This window comes from Platalea leucorodia (genome assembly GCF_965183815.1).
Source record: "Platalea leucorodia genome assembly, chromosome: 3".
Classification (NCBI taxonomy): domain Eukaryota; kingdom Metazoa; phylum Chordata; class Aves; order Pelecaniformes; family Threskiornithidae; genus Platalea; species Platalea leucorodia.
Window position 1 is genome coordinate 28,305,049 of NC_138825.1, and position 15,584 is coordinate 28,320,632.

At 44.8% G+C, this 15,584-nt stretch overlaps 1 protein-coding gene across 1 annotated transcript in view; it reads left to right on the forward strand.

Annotated features, from left to right (window-relative positions):
* The first annotated feature begins 4,106 nt into the window (after window positions 1-4,106).
* The window catches only part of EML4 (EMAP like 4), a 168,913-nt gene continuing 157,435 nt past the window's right edge, over window positions 4,107-15,584 (forward strand). Inside the window, exon 1 of the mRNA XM_082307572.1 lies at window positions 4,107-4,188. Within this exon, the coding sequence (XP_082163698.1) occupies window positions 4,164-4,188 (25 nt within the window). The 5' untranslated portion in view covers window positions 4,107-4,163. The remainder of the gene's footprint in view (window positions 4,189-15,584) is intronic.

Below are 15,584 nucleotides of genomic sequence, written 5' to 3' on the forward strand. Positions count from 1 at the left end.
AGCTGTGGGGCACAGCTGGTTACAAATAGCAGCACCTCTTCCCCACCCCACCCCCAGGTCTGCAGGTGGGAGCAGACCTGCAGGGCTGGGGCTTCCTGGCTGCTCCTTGCCACGCATCCAGGCTCTCGCCCCTGGCCCTGAAGAGGTGCACCAGAGAAACTGCAGGAGGGAGAAGATGTCCTTCAGGTGTTTCCACTTTGGTCCAGGAAACTAGACACCAGGAGATGAGTACTATGGGAAGCGGAATCCTCTTTCTACCGGGTAAGATGAAGTGACTCAAAGGTTTAGACTCCCAGCTTCACATACAAGAATCTCAGCAATTTCATTTTCAGTTGTTAATCATTTTTATGTTTCCTCAGTGGAAAAATGCTTAAATATAATTTACATTCAAGCCACCAAAAAGTTATAAACAATTCCTAGGCTGAATGTTGCCAAACTATGTCCATTAAAAAAACCCAAACAAAACAAACAAAGGTATTCTTACAAGAAGTTACTGTTCAACAACCTGTAGTCCAAGGAAAATGTGCCAGAGAAATGAAACAATGGGGGAAAAATAGCCTATTTCCTTCAAGGACTGTGTAAAAATCTCTGGTATGTGTGTAGCCTCCACCGTGTATTTCAGGATGACCTCTTTCTGTGGTTCATATTTTCCATAACTTCCTTCTAGTAAGAGGGAGACTCCACGCGTATGTCCAGGTCCTCAGCTGGGGTATGTCAGCCTTGTCCGGTGAAGTCAGCAACACCAAACCGATTTACAGCAGCTGAGGCACCCGCTGGTTGCTCACCAGCGACTCTGAGAAGCGTAGTGCAGGCTTGGCCCTACCCCAGCACCGGTCCCGCTGCCTCCTGCATCAGTGAGACTCGCAAAGGCTCACACTTGCACTGCAGAAGGAGGGAAGGCTGCAGACAAGAATTTCTATTTCCTAAACTGTGAATCTGTCAAACTGATGTAAAATTCCTGCCCTGTGGTATCGCAGTTGTCTTTCTCTATTTACCATCTCTATGTGCAATAAAGCACTGGATGTTTAGCTGATTTGAAAGTTGAGGTGAGATATTCTAAGTTTACTCCAACCCTGAATAACGTAATCTTTCCTTAGCATCAAAACATAAACTGAAAGGGGACAATCACTGAGCTTGTTAAAACTTTGTAACAGCTCTTTGGTTCATGTTTTTGAATCATTGTCAACTAAGAAACACAAGTTAAACCCCTTAAAGCACTATACAGCTCCTCCAGCCTCCAACTTAAGCACTAGGTACTATGCCAGAGGTAAGAAATCACCCTGTCCTTAGGGTTTGCACCTGGAACAATCATACTGTTTATCAGTCTACAGGCTATATTGAGTAATTTGCCAGTACCTGTCTGAAAGCTACATTAAAAAAAAAAAGTTATTTTTGCTTTAATTGTAAGTTCTTCTGCTCAACAGCCAAGTAAAATTGTTAAAGATGACAAACACACACCCATATATGTATTTACTGCAGATTTTTTTGCTAAAACTCGGACTGTGTATTGTCTATATCACAGGTGCATGTTGCCTACACCATAAACACAACTGATAAATAAATTAACACCCCAAACAAACCCCACCTAAATTCAGGTAGCATTCAGGACTTGGCTTAGACTGAAGAAGGTAACATAATTTAACAGCTGGAGTTTGCCATATTTTGTTAACTCCTCCATAGCATTTGCTCTTCAGAAATTCCTACTTAACAAGTCACACAGAGATAAACTTCCTTGCTTTTTAATTTCCTTAGTTTTGTTTGGTTCCTTAACTCTGCAGCGACAGAAATTTATTTTTAAAATGTTAGTACCAAAGTTTGGGTTTTCAACAGTACTTCAGGAACAAACTCATCTTGGGTTTAAGCTAAGATTATGGAGAACTAGCTTTCTTTGCAGCTTTTAAACTTTTTATATACTTTTCAGGACCCAGAAAATCAAACGTATTCATTCATGCCCCTAACCAATTTCAGTAGGAATTAAACAGCTAGATAAGGATCCATGCTGTCATCTTCACCTCTGTGCTTCAGTTTCCAGTCTATATACAGGCAATGCTTCTTTACTTATTCTTTAGGATGTTTGCAATAAGTCAGTGGTGTGTCTGAAGGATGGTCCTGCTGACAGCTCAGGAAGGCAGCTGGGCATGCTTTTTGTTTGGTTGGTTTGTTTTGTTTGTTTAACAAAACAGAAGCACACAAGTCCTGCCTGAAGGATTTACATAAGGCTCGGTCTCAGGGGGAAGCGGCCCTTTTCTGAAGGAAACTGGCCACAGGCTCTGAATTCCCAGAGCACTTTTCCTAGCTAGAGATTTCTCTCTCTGTACTCCCAATGCTTTAAGCATCTTGAAAACCTGGCCTGAGGCAAGTAATAAATGGGGTGTGGGGAGATGGGACTGGAGCTGTAGCGCCTCGTTCTTGCTTTTGTTTGTAAAATGAAGCATTCAAAGGGAATTTTTACTGGACTGGACTGACTGCAGCACTCTTTTGCCATAGCTAAAGGACCATGGAAGAAGCCTATATAGAGCCCTTCTACAGCAACAGACCCCACGAGGAGGTAGGAAGTCTAATAGCTGCTAGTAATTAAGGCCAGAACTTAGTGGCTAATGATGTCCCATTTATAGCAGATCAACTGAAAGATGTTTCTTTTGACGAGACTACAGGTTGTATGAAGACGAATTATTTATGTAGTTTGCAGGCAGTCACACTCAAATTCATTGCTGTGGCAGCTGTTCAGTAAAATTTGCTGGAAAATCTGGTGGAGATTAGGTTTTGATGAAAAATTTCAAGGTGTTTTCCTCTAATGTGAGCAAGCATAAGCCTCTCGGGTTTATTTTATATTGCAGATCAGCAAGATAATGATGCTTTTGCCTGAGTGGATGGCAGGTGCTGGGGAAACGGGCACTGCTACCATCAGGTCTGTGCTGCTCTCCAGCACCACCGTTCTCCCCGCTCCTGTTCAACAACATCCACGGGCTGTCCTTAGAGGACACGGCTGCAAATGCCAGGGGCGTGCTCAGGAGGCAATTCTCCATTTCTCTGTCCGACCGCAGCATTAGCACTTGAGTGCATGACAGGAAAATACTTAGAGCAAAACAGTATGTTGCAATGGGTGGGTATGTAGCTTTTTCCTGACCAAGGAGAAAGCAGTGCATCACACAACTTGATGATGTTGCTTAACATACGAAACACTCTTGCCTAAGAGATTAGATGGTACAGAGCATGGCTGACTTGAATTTCTGGTTCTACTTTCTATTTTCCCTCGTCATCAAGCACATGGCTGGAAGTTATAGGAGACAGCCGGGAGCGGGGCTGGCTGGAAGTGAGGGAGCGATTGCCTGAACACAGATATAAGAAATGTAGGGTTACAGAAGTGACAGTTCCTCTGGCTTAATACCCAGCGAGGCAGAACTTCCCCAAACTGATTTGAAGGAAAGTTTTTAGGTTAATCTAAGAAAATCTCTGTTTTGATTGCTGGGATCATTATAGTAAATCGCCCAATTAACCCTCCCACAAACTGCCCTATAGTATAAACTTCTGAACGTAAATCGAGATGTCACTCCTCGGTGGCTTATCCCGGAGGAGGTGCGCTGGCGAAGCCCGGGGCCTGGCACCGGCACCCCCCGCTGCCCCCGGCCGAAAGCTGCGGTCAGCAGCCCACCGCCCCCCGCCCCTGCTGGCAGCCCCCTCGCAAGCCGGGCTGCCGGGCCAGCAGCAGCGGGCGGGGCGGGCCGCGGGAGCCGCGGCCGGCGGCGGCTCGGGGCTGCCCGCCGGCGGGGGCCGGGGCCGGGGCCGTCCCGCCCGCAGGGGAAGCGGCGGCTGCCAGGGCGGGCGGAGTCGGAAGCACGACAGCACGGGGCGCTGGGGCGGCGCTGCCGGCGGCGGCGGGAGGAGCTCGGCACAAGCGGCCGCGCTGGGGTCGCGGCGCAGGGACGGAGCCGGGCAGCGCCGCCGCCGGCCCCGCAGCAGCAGCAGCAGCAGCAGGAGGAGGAGGAGGAGCCGCCGGAGCCGCCTCCCGCCGCCGCCGAGCGCGGGGAGCCGCGGGAGCCGCTGCCCCAGGCGGCTCATGAGCGCCGGGCTGCGGCGCCGCCGCTCCGCGGGTGAATGAACCTGTCCCGGCCGGCGACAGCGGCTTCGCCTCGGGCTGCGGCACCGGCCTCCCCCCGCGCAAAATGGACGGTTTCGCCGGGAGTTTGGGTGAGCGGCGGGAAGCGTGAGGGAGGGAGGGAGAGGGCGGGACGGGACGGGGCAAGCGTGCCGGCAGCCGCCCTGCCGCGGCGGCGCGGGGCCGGGGCTGCGCACCTGCGGCCGGCGGGGGGCCGCCCCGCCGCCCGGGGCCGGGCTGCGCCGCGGGGGCTGCGCGGGGCCGGGCGGGCGGCGAGGACCGGCCCGGCGGTGGGGGGTGCGGGGGCTGCCCTGCGCGGCGGCGGCCGGGGGCGACGCGGTGCCGGGCGGGCCGGGCCGTGCCGTGCCGTGCCGCGGCGGGCGGGGAGGGAGGGGAGGGAGGGAGGGGAGGGGATGCCAGCGCGAAATCTGGTCAGCTTCAAACCATCTGTTGCGAGAGCTCCGGCTGCACTTGCCTCCTTTGTTCTTCCCTCGCCGTGGGCTTGCGCTTCCCCGGAGTTAGTTGCGTGGGTTTGGGCTGGTTTTTGGTGTTTGTTTTTTTATTTTTAAATATTTTGGTTTTCGTCCCTCCCTTTCGTCCCTCCGGGGGTGGGAGGGACCCCGGCCGGCCGGGCGCAGCGGGCCCGGGTGTCGCGGCGAGAGCCCCGGGAGCGCCTCTGCCGCCGGGCGCCAAGCGCTCCCCGGGGCCCGGCGGCGGTGCGGGCTCGGACGCCTCGGGAGCTGGGAGCGGTGGCGGGGGCGTCGGAGGTGGCGGCGGCGGGGTCGGTGCCTTCCCGGTGGCCGCGCATCCCTCCCTCTGCCCGAGGAGTCCCGGCTCCTTCGGCGTCAGGTTCCTCTGCCCGCAGCTGTGCAGGGCTCGAAAATATTTACTGCTTCTTTATCCAAATATTCCCAGAAAACCGACAGGCTGCGTTCTCTTCAGTTTTGATAAGGCTGTGGCAAATTGTCATCTCTTTCTTTAAGAAAAAATACTTCACCAGCCCACTTTCTGCATGATCTGGGGGACAGAGTGCATGTAGTATGAAGTCCTCCTGATTAAAAGCGTGAACTGAAAATGTATCCAAACGTAAGCGTTATAAAGCGTGTACGTTCCGATGTATTTTCTGCAAATTATAAGGGTAAGATAGGTCTGACGATTCACTTTGCGGTGAAATTACGTGTGGTGCCTTACCTGCCGCTCTCTTCGTACGCCTCCTGTTCGCTTTCAGCGCTGCTGCATTTATTGCAGGCATTTCGAGATCGACCTCGCTCCATCTTTGGTAGAAGAATAAATCTGTGCCTCTAAAAATTAGATTAATTTATTTTTACAGCACTCCTGTGAAATCTGTAATAATAGTGAATAGTTCTCAATTTTCTGGAAAAATTGACTCATTTAAATACTTCTGAGTGTGATCCTAACCCTTCAGGTTTTTGAAATGTCAACTCCAGCATTTTGGGCACCTGTCCAAACCAAACTGGTGCACCGTAATTAACAGTACACTTTGGTAGTTTGGCTCTCTGCCTGATATACTCTCCTTGCTCAAGTAACTTCCATGGTCATTTTATATCTGACAATCAAAAAGCGACACACGGAGGAATTGTACGGGTTCTGTTCCCGGTTTTCAGAGGGAAGATTGTGCCTGTGGGTGACATATGCAAATGTGTCGCGGTTAATATTTATGAACCTCTTTACCCAGTAGTGGAACTGATCACCATCTCAAAGGGCACCGATATTGCTTTTAACTCGTGGAATACTGGCCCTGCTGCGGTGGATATTTAGAAATAATTGTCTTGTGTTGTAAGTGGAAAAAAACCCAATTACTTTGAAATAATAAAGCATCGTTCTCCCGTGGGGAGGTTGCTCGTGGAGCAATGGCACGGGCTGGTTGGGTGGCCCAGCACCTTGCGCTGGAGCGGGGGTCGGCTGCTCAGCGCATCCCGCTTCTCTTATTAAGGGAGGCTCCATCTGGACCTTTAATTTGTTTCACTGTTTGGTCAGGAAGGCACTGTGATTTTATTAGAATTTAATGAGGATTAAGCTCAGCTCAACCTTTTAAACTGTATATTGTGATGTTCACTGTTGGTTGGCCTTTGATTTTGCTTTTATGGCAAGCGCTGATGCACAGTGGATTTCTGGACTTGGGCTGAGGAGAGGGCATTCCCAGAATCTCTAGCTTTGAAGCATGAAACTTTATGCGACTTTCTTGTTTTCCGGTTTGAATCATGCTGCTTAGTCCTCTTCTGTATTTATAATCACTTGTTGGTTGCTCTAGCTGCTAATGAGCATGTAGTGTTCACAAAGATGTGTGAATTGTTCTGAGAGTTGTTTTTTTTAAAAACATCTCTAATTAAAATCTAATGGCTTGAATTTAATTACTTGTCTGCTAAATGTCTTTTAGGAAGGCCATAAATTAATGTAATTTAGAATAAAATGTAAAAATTAATTAAAATTATTGTTGGCAAAACTGCGCTATCTATGTATGTGCGTGCTCAACCAGTCGAGCGAGCTTATTAGAGAGCAAGTTGTCCTTTTAATGTCTCCTGTCATTATCTGGAAGGCAAAATGTTATTACAGATTGTGCCCTCCAGCACAGGCAGAAATACCATCTTACATGTCTCTTGCAGTTGAAAATACTTTACGCAGCTGTTTTCTTTTGGCTTCCACATTGCAATTTTTATGAGAATAAACAGATGAAAGAAAACATTTTATATGTAATTTAGAAAATTGTTTTGGTTATTGGTTTAGTAAATGCTTATGTAGCACTCTACTGAAGAGTATACAATTACTGTATGAAGTAAAAAAAAAAAAAATTATGAGTTAACTTGCACAGCTGAAATAGGTATTGATTTACTCTTTCGATAAAACACTGAGTTATTTCACACTTACTGGGACTTCAGTACCTTTTGAATATCACCAGTGGCAAAGTGGTTACTGAATCCCATTTATTGTCTCGAGTAGAACGGTCATACCTTACACTTCAGCATTTCCACCACGACGGTCGTCAGAGGGCTCAATGGATTTTGGCCATCTGCTTTTTTCAGATGCATCCCTTGAAGTGAAAGAATGTGCTTCTGAACGGGAACAAGAAGTCCGGGAGCTTGGACCGAGCGCCTGGGCTCCTGCCTCGCGCCCTCGCCCAGACGGGAGCACAGCATGGGTGTCTGGCTCTGGCTCTGCCAAGTTCTCTCGCATCTTAGGGTCCTGATCAAAACAACCCGAAGATGGCATCTTCAGGGAAAAGAAAGCGCTATTTATTCCACCAAAAGCATCGAGAGAGAGAATTCTACCAAAAAAAAAAAAAAAAGAAAAGCTCTTTGTGCTGCAGGCTACTGCCTTGCGTCTCATCCACCCTCACACGGGTGCCTGTGAGCCCATGGTGAAGTGGTTCAGAGATGCCCATCAGAGGGCTGTAGGAATGTAGAAGGCTGACAGTTTAATTGACAATAATTTTGATTTTTACATATCATCATGGATTATATTCATTTGCAGCCTTCCTGCTCGCCCCAGGTGTTTTGGTGGGTTTCTCCCTAAACTGGCTTGTGAGAGGAGGCGGGAGGGGAGCGGTAGGAGCCCTCAGCCGGGGGTGGGGGGACGTGGTGGCACTGCGCAGCTGACAGCTCTGAGGTTGGCTCTGCCGCATCGTGAACCTGGGGCAGCCTGGAGGGTGATGCCTTTCTTGGGCCTGAACCTTAACTTTCTGGAGCTGGTATTTTCTCTGGCGCAGCTAATGCCCTCCTTCAGTGTCTCAGTGCTGTCTTAATATGAAGCATTTGTCACTCTCACTTCTCTGTGGCACCTCTTAAGCTGTTCATGTATCTTACTTTCTGTAGGGTTAACTGACTAAGGTATGAGATCTACTACATTTAGGCTTATGAAGAGTAAGCTACGAGCGGCTGCCTGGGGCTGGCGAGGGTTGTTCTTTGGTGGACAGTTTTCCATGGTTTTTAGCTGTTGCATTGTTTTCCCTTCTAAGAAAGCTTCTGCTAATTGAGCTCTGTAACAATAACTCATTGTAAACAAAGATATGGAAGCATTCATCAGATTACATTATAAAAAATGACTACAGCCGTTTCCATGTTTGTCACCAGCCTATTATAACATGGTATAAAGTATTTCAACAGGACTCTCTCCAGCGATGAGGTCTGTGGCAGAATAGTAACTCATAACAATAAATTAAGAAGTCTCAACTTCTGAATTCAAACCGTGGTTTTTGTGCAGCTGTGCAGGATGCCCTGAAGCTTAGAAGTAGTCTTTACTGAAAAATTCTCTATGATTGAAAATATTTTCACAGAGAAATTAAAATCGGTCTTCTCTTGAAGTCTCAGGCGAGCAGCATAATTTAGGATTTCTTAAAAAAAAAAAAAAGAGTAGTTGAGCTTATGTGGGTTTTTTTTTCAGAGAAATAGAAGGCAAAGGAGAGCTGTAATGACTAAGTAGAGACCAATGTTTTGCTCTGCTGTTGATGTTATTGGAGGGAGAGCTGGAGAAACAATATGAAAGATTTACTTTTTCATTTTATGTAGGATCTCCATATTTTTCTGTCACTGTGTATGTACTGCTACTAACTGCAGTATATGTACTAACTGCTTACTGGAGGGGTGGCATGTAGGTCAGTCCTAATTTTTTTTCCCCCCTGTTTCTTAAACTGGGTATTGTATAGAAGTTGTTGGAAAGCGTTCCTGTTTCATGGGTATGTCAGGTCTGCATCGGGTAGCTACTGAGGCAGTGTTATGAGTATGTGCTGCTCCCCTGCATTTGAAGAGCCAACAGTGTCTGTTGAACCCGTGGCTTTGCTAAAACCCAGTACGTTGTCTTCTCTGAAGCGCCCCGTGATGCAGGTATGCTAGAGGGGTTGGCAGAGCTCGAGCAGAGAGGATCTTGTGGTCGCCGATGCTCTGAGCCTGGGGAGCATGTGTGCATCGTGATTCATCTCTGGCTGGGTTCAGTACCGAGAAAAATGAGCGTGTGGAATGACTACAGCAAGTTGGGGTATTTGTCATTTATTTGGGCTAGAATGTGAAGTTTTACGGTTGCCTGTCTAGACTGCAAAAGTGGCCGTGGTGCTGCAACGCAATTGCTCACAGCGAGAGCGAGCTCAGCTTCACTCACGGGGCTCTCTCCGTGGGATTGCTGTGTGCTATTGTCAGTGTGCTAGTCTTCTTAAAAATAAAAACTTTGGCAGGACGTCAGTCTGTCCTGCCTGAGAAGGATGGCCTTGGTTGTGCCAGGGGTGATTAAACTAAAGCAGCAAGGAAGACGGGCTGTTTGCTTTAGAAACTCAGCGGTGGCCCACCTTTTGCTAAAAGGGGCTTTAGTTAATGGGCAGCGAGGAGGAACCCTTCGCTCTGTAGCCAGCTGAGAAGCAAAGGATCTTGTGTTTAAAAAACAATCCCTTTTTTGCACAGAGCAATTGGCAATATTTGGCCTGGTTGTGAGTAACACTCTCGCTTTTAAAAACAAAAAAAGAAACAGAATCCCAAACACAGGAGTCTCTATTGGAAAGACTCTCTTCTCTCTCCTTTAGAAAGGCTTTTAATGCCTGGGATGCGGAGAAGAATTTTTGGCCTCACAGTGTGTTTTCATACTCTTTAACTGAATATTTTTGGTATGGGAAGTACAGTTATCTGACAGAATTTTCTCTTGTCTGAAGAGCCGACTCTGAAAGGATTTTTTTTCCTGTGCTTTATATCATGAGGTATGTAAGAGGGAAAAAAATGATCAAGAACAGTGCTCTTACAAGTCCTCTGAAGCATCAGTTTGTTTTGTAAGCAGCATTGTGTTGCTGATTGTGCTGTTAGTAATGTACAGGGAGATCTGTATGCCACTCCTTTCTTTTCAGAGTAGCTGCTTCCCTTCTTGGTGTGGTTTCTATCAGTTATTGAGGATTGTTTTTCCCTTCTCTCTTGAGGTCCTTGTTAAATCTAATTCTTAATGAATGCGATTTTAAGGCCAAGAATATTGTTCCTGTTTTACCCACACATAATGTAATAGGAAGAGTGTTAGAGGGTAATTAATTTTATAGCACGTGGCATGTACGATGACAGTGCAAGTCTCTCTGCTCTTGCTGGTGTTGAGCGTTTCTAGTAGGGACATTCTTCTGTTCAGGAGATGAGAATCACCTAATAAACAACTTTTTGCAAGCTTCACTAACTTCCTTTTCAAGAAATCTTTCTAATCCTACTTGGGAGCTCAGGTGGAGCCACTGCTTACCTCGTTTTTCCCCTCTGTAAATGAGTACAGGCACCAACAGTTTAAAGAGGAATTGTTAGCCTTTTTTCTTTCATCTGCTTGTTGAAATGGATGCAGAATTTTGGTTTTCTAGGGTTTTCTTTCATCGGGTGCTGAAGGATGGACACCTGGAGACACTACGTGGTGATGTGCAAGCTCTTCTGAGAGTTTTGAGTCATCTTTAGGAAACACACGTCTGTGGGCTCAGATTTGAAAAGGCTGTGTTCATGGGCGAGCTCGCAGTCTGAGCTGGTAACGCAGACAGTCAGTGGCAGTAAATGGGTGGTGCTGCTGGAGGGGTGGGCTGTGAAGGGAGACCCCAGAGATGGTAAAGGCCTGAGCTTATTGCTAAATTTTGGAACATATGAAATGTTTTTCTCTTCTGGTTTTGCTCTTTTTTTTTTTTTTTTTCTTTAATGGTTTTTGTTTTTCTTCCTCCTTCCTGCTCCCCTTTACTTCTTACTTTTATTTAATATGTTTTTCTTTTTGCTTCATGTTGTAAGTATTCATGCTACATACCATCAGTGAATATTACAATATTATTCCTAAGCTTTCTGCCCTAAGACTTCTTACTGGGTTGGATGAACTAGGTTTTTTTTAGTTAGTTTTTTTGATTGCTTTGCCTCTCAGTGGGTTGCCTCTTTTTCTCATCCTCAATAGTTTCAGCCTAACTTGTTTACTAAATATAGCTGTGTCTTGATGTTCTTTAACTGCTGGTTTCCCAACTACTCTGCTGACTTTGTAGTGTCTGTACTGCTGTTCATTAGGAAGGACAATTTTTTTTTTTTTTTTAGCAAGTGTTGGAGAATCCAGTTTCTTTGGTGATGGTCTATGCTGCCTTTTTGCCCTGTCTAATGATGTGGATTGCATGGTCTTGCAGCTTTTAGGCAGGATACTCTTGAGTGCAAATCTGTCTTATTGTAGAAGTATACTTACTCTTTGCTCTTATGTATATTTTCATTAGCTTTCTGGAGCTGCTTGTACATGTGTATTACTCTTACACATCATAGAAGTGCAGTGCAAGGGGCGACAGAGGAAGCAATATGGATACGCTCTGTAAACAGTTAAGATACATTTTGGAGAGGTACAACTACCATGGATTTCAGATACTGTATTAAATTAAAGAAAAAATAGTCACTGTTGTCTCTCACCTGATTCTCTCTTGTTACACTGAAATTCATCTTGTAGCTGTGAATGCAGTGCTCCAGCCTGGAGCTGGTTCCCACTTCTCCTGCCAGTTTCTTTGGGCTTAAAAAAAAGAAAAAGGGGAGGGGGAGCTGAAACCAAACTGCTTTATGGTTGAATGTATTTTGGATTTGTGTAAACAGTTTTAATGCATCAAGCTAAATTGGCAGGCTTTTGTAATCCTCTGGGAAAATTGGGAGTTTGAAACCCAGAGGACAAATTAAAGTCACAAATGCTTCTAAGCCCCAGATTTGGCTCCCGAAAGGGACACTGTAAATTAGTTAGGCCTAGAAATGTGGTTTAGTTAAATTAAATGAAAATGCTTTTTCATGAGAACTTCATAATTTTGAAGACAAAAGAGTTGGATTTCTTTATTCTGAGTTGAGGACACAAAAGCAGGAAAATGACTATTAACAAGAGAAATTTATATTTGCTGTCCAAACACAAGAGGTAATGATTTCACCACTTTTTATGGGTTTTAATGAAATTATGACATAGAAATTGTTTTGAAATGCGTAATTTCAGTCAGCTGCTGAGGTAAGCAAGCACTCACAAGCGAACGGAATTTACAATCCCAAATATACATAAAATGAATGGCAGAACTATTAGTTTGCTTACGGTTTACTGTATGGAACATTTTTTTTCCTCTTTCGAGAATAAAAGACGAGCGTCGCTTTTATATCGGGGTTCTGACGAGCTTTGCGCCTGTCGCTGTACAAAACAACAGCAGTAGGGTGGGCTGCGGTTTGTTTCCTACTCCCTTAAGCACGGTCACAAGCAGACTATGCCATTTTCTTAAGAGCTTTCCTGTTGCGTGCATTATATGGATCTTTAGTTAATTAGACCACTGGATGTCATTGGCAAGTTCTGCTTAAGAATGGCAGAATGAAGCTGAAGGTTTCTCTTGCAGGTTCAGTTTTTGAGGATGGACGTTACCTCACCGTGTTTTTTAAACTGTTATTACACATCTTGCAGTACCTCTGGCTTTTATAACTAATAACCAAATTTTAGAGTGGCTTGGAGCTGTAGACTTAATTGTTTAGGTAGGGCATGGTTGACCTAATACCTTTCCAGGAGCAGTAGATGTTGGAAACCTGACCATGTGGAATGGAAGGAAAAGGGTTGCTGTTAAAGATTTTCTCACACATCTCTGGTTTGATGGAGCTGCGGTGAAATCACGCATTGAGTCGGAGCAGTTCCGAGATGACTGCTACACACGTACATCTGGGCTTCTCTGGGAGAAAGGTCCACTTCAGATGTGTTAACACGCATTACTACTGTTATGGTTTGGGGTTTTTTTTTTGAATGCAATTTGATTGAATGGAATTTCGGGAGAGCATTCCTAAAAATGTGCTTCCCAGTGTTTTCAGAGAGAAGTGTTGAAAGGAGGAACCTTCAGCGGTAGGAACCATAAATTAAACTCTTTCAGCTGCAAGATTCAGAGACATGGCAATACTCACATCTGCATAGTATCACTTAGCTTTTTTAAACAAGAACTCTAACAAGGAGAAAATTACAGCTTTGGCTATGAAATTCTGCATTGAGCTGCTATCGCCTCCTCTCCCAACATGTACTGTGCAAATGCCATCAGAAAGATCTAGCAGAAAATCAGTGGTTTGTGTGGCTGTAATGCTTGCTTTCTGAACTCTAAACATGTCTGTTAAAGTCATGAGGCAAGGGGGACAACGATAACAAGCAGTCCAAACTTTTTGCCTTTTTGCATAGGATAAGCATAAAAGAAATTTGAGTCCCCATTGACAGGTTTGCAATAGCTGTAATAAGCACCGCTTTGAGATCCCTCTTGTTTTTACTCATGTGCGTTGGAATTGGGGTGATGGGGGGAGATTTCTGCATGTCTGTTCTCGAAACGCTTAACATGTGGGCTGGCATTTTTCTGTGAGAATGAAATGACTTGTTGGCAGTGCTGTTCTCTAAATTTGGACTTTGTGCTGTATTTTCAATGATCTATGACCATAGTATTTTTTGAAAGGTGCTTAGAGGGGTGAAAGGTTGGTTAGCATGGAAAAGGTAGCAGTGCTTGGACTGAATCCTTGTTAGAGGAGTGAATGTATAATTAGTGTGAATATATAAGTTGCTTTTGGAGGTGGATAAGGTAAAATGCTTAGGAGCTTGATTCATTTGAGTTTATTCTTTGCACTAAAGAACCAGAGTAACAAGGCCATTTATTTAGCCAGTGTGATATTCCTGATGGAAATGTGATTTTTTTTTTTTATTTATTTTTTTATTTTTGAATGAAAAATGTGTTAGTCAGGGGAGATGCTGTTTCTGTCTGTTAACATTTTTATTTTAAATTCTTTTAACTTCTTTTAAATTGGCTTGATGTGCAGAAACTACTGTAACTTGGGCAAGTATTTAGCGTGAAGCTAAGAAATACATGAAATCTTGTTCTGAGTTCGGTATGTGTGTTTGTCTTCCAGGAAAAGCTTCCTGGAGGATATATGCCTTCTCTGCAGCATCCTCCCCCAGGTTGTTTTCCTTTTGTTTCTTGCCTTATACCAGAAATCTGTTGTAGCTGACGTGGCTGAGGACCCAATTCATGGCAGACTGGGTTACAGGGAATAGGAGCTGCCCAAAGATACCATGTTGTTGCAGGATTTATGGTGAAATGTGGTAGGCTGAAGGTGCAGTGTGCCCAGTGGTGAATGAGGACAAATCCTGTAGGGCAGGCTAATATAGGTATTATAGGATTCTTCATGACTTCAGGTTCTGGATAACAGCATAGTATTCTTTAATACTACAATCAAACCTGTGTTTTCTGACTTTGGGAAGCCGATGGAGCTGAGTTCTCCTGTGGTTTTTTTTTTTCTTTGTTGTTTTTTTTTTGTTTTTTTTTTGTTTTTTTTGTTTTTTTTTCCCTCATGGAGAAGTATTTAGCCTTGATTTATACTTCTTGTTTCAGTTCTGTTTAATTTTAAAAGGGGGAAAAAAACCCCACCCAACCCTACGAACATGCGTGTGTTATTGGTATTGTGAAGTTAATGGGAGCTATAGCTACGAAGTGTTTAGTGGCTCCGTAGAGAAAGAGGTGGGTGATTTGAGGGAAAAAATATTTTAATTAAATATTTTCAGAATGGCTTTTTAAAAAAGTTGTTTGTTTTTCCGTGTTTCATAGAGAAACTTAGAATTCAGCATAGTAGTAGAAAACCATGAACAATTCTGATTCTTGGAAAAAACTTCTTTTTTTCTGAGCACTTGATCTGGCTTACTAGTGTTTCATTAGAAATGATGCTCCAGTATGGCGCTATTCCTGTGCTGTCTGCTAATACAGCTAACCTGAATGGTCAGGTGCAAGCATTAAATGGCTGTGTATCCATATCTGCTACTGCTTGAGTGCCAGCGAGGGCACTGGAGGTCCCCTCTTTAGTTGTGGAGGTGAACATGGTCACCAAGTGGTACGGGTATGGCGGGGTGACTAGGATGCTCTGTGGATCGTAAGCCAGGGAGTGTCAGCGATGTGCCTTCTCCAGAGGCTGCAGTATCACGGAGGAACACAGATGCAGAAATGAATCATCTCGGATGTCTTGTATGCATGTGCCAAGAGAGCTGGGAGCTGCTGTGTCAGGAGCTCTGTCCTCGTCCCGTGGTGGGTTTGGGAGGGCAGGATTGCTGACCCCCAAGTGCAGTAGGGCCTCAGGTGGTGCATCTCCGACGTCTACCCAGCGCATTAGTCAGTAATTGTATTACAAATTGATACACATTTTTATGATTTGATTTGAAAACTTTCAAAGTGCAGGGAATACAATTAATTTCTGTGTGAGATTAACATCTGGCCTCAAGCTTTTCCGTGCTAGCTCATTTAGATGCAAAGAAAATAGATCTAAGCTTGCAATCTGCAAATTTGTAATCTCTGATGATTAGAACAACCGTAGCCAAGAACTGAAAAATAATCCAACCTTATTCATGATGTGGAAAAATATATGCTAGAAGTTATTGTTTAATGACAAATTTAATTCTAAAATAGACATTTTTCACTTTTAGACGCCAAACCTGTAGATGTTAATAGTTGTTAGTTATTTAAATTCTGTTGCAGATGCAAGCTTTTGTTTTAAGATGC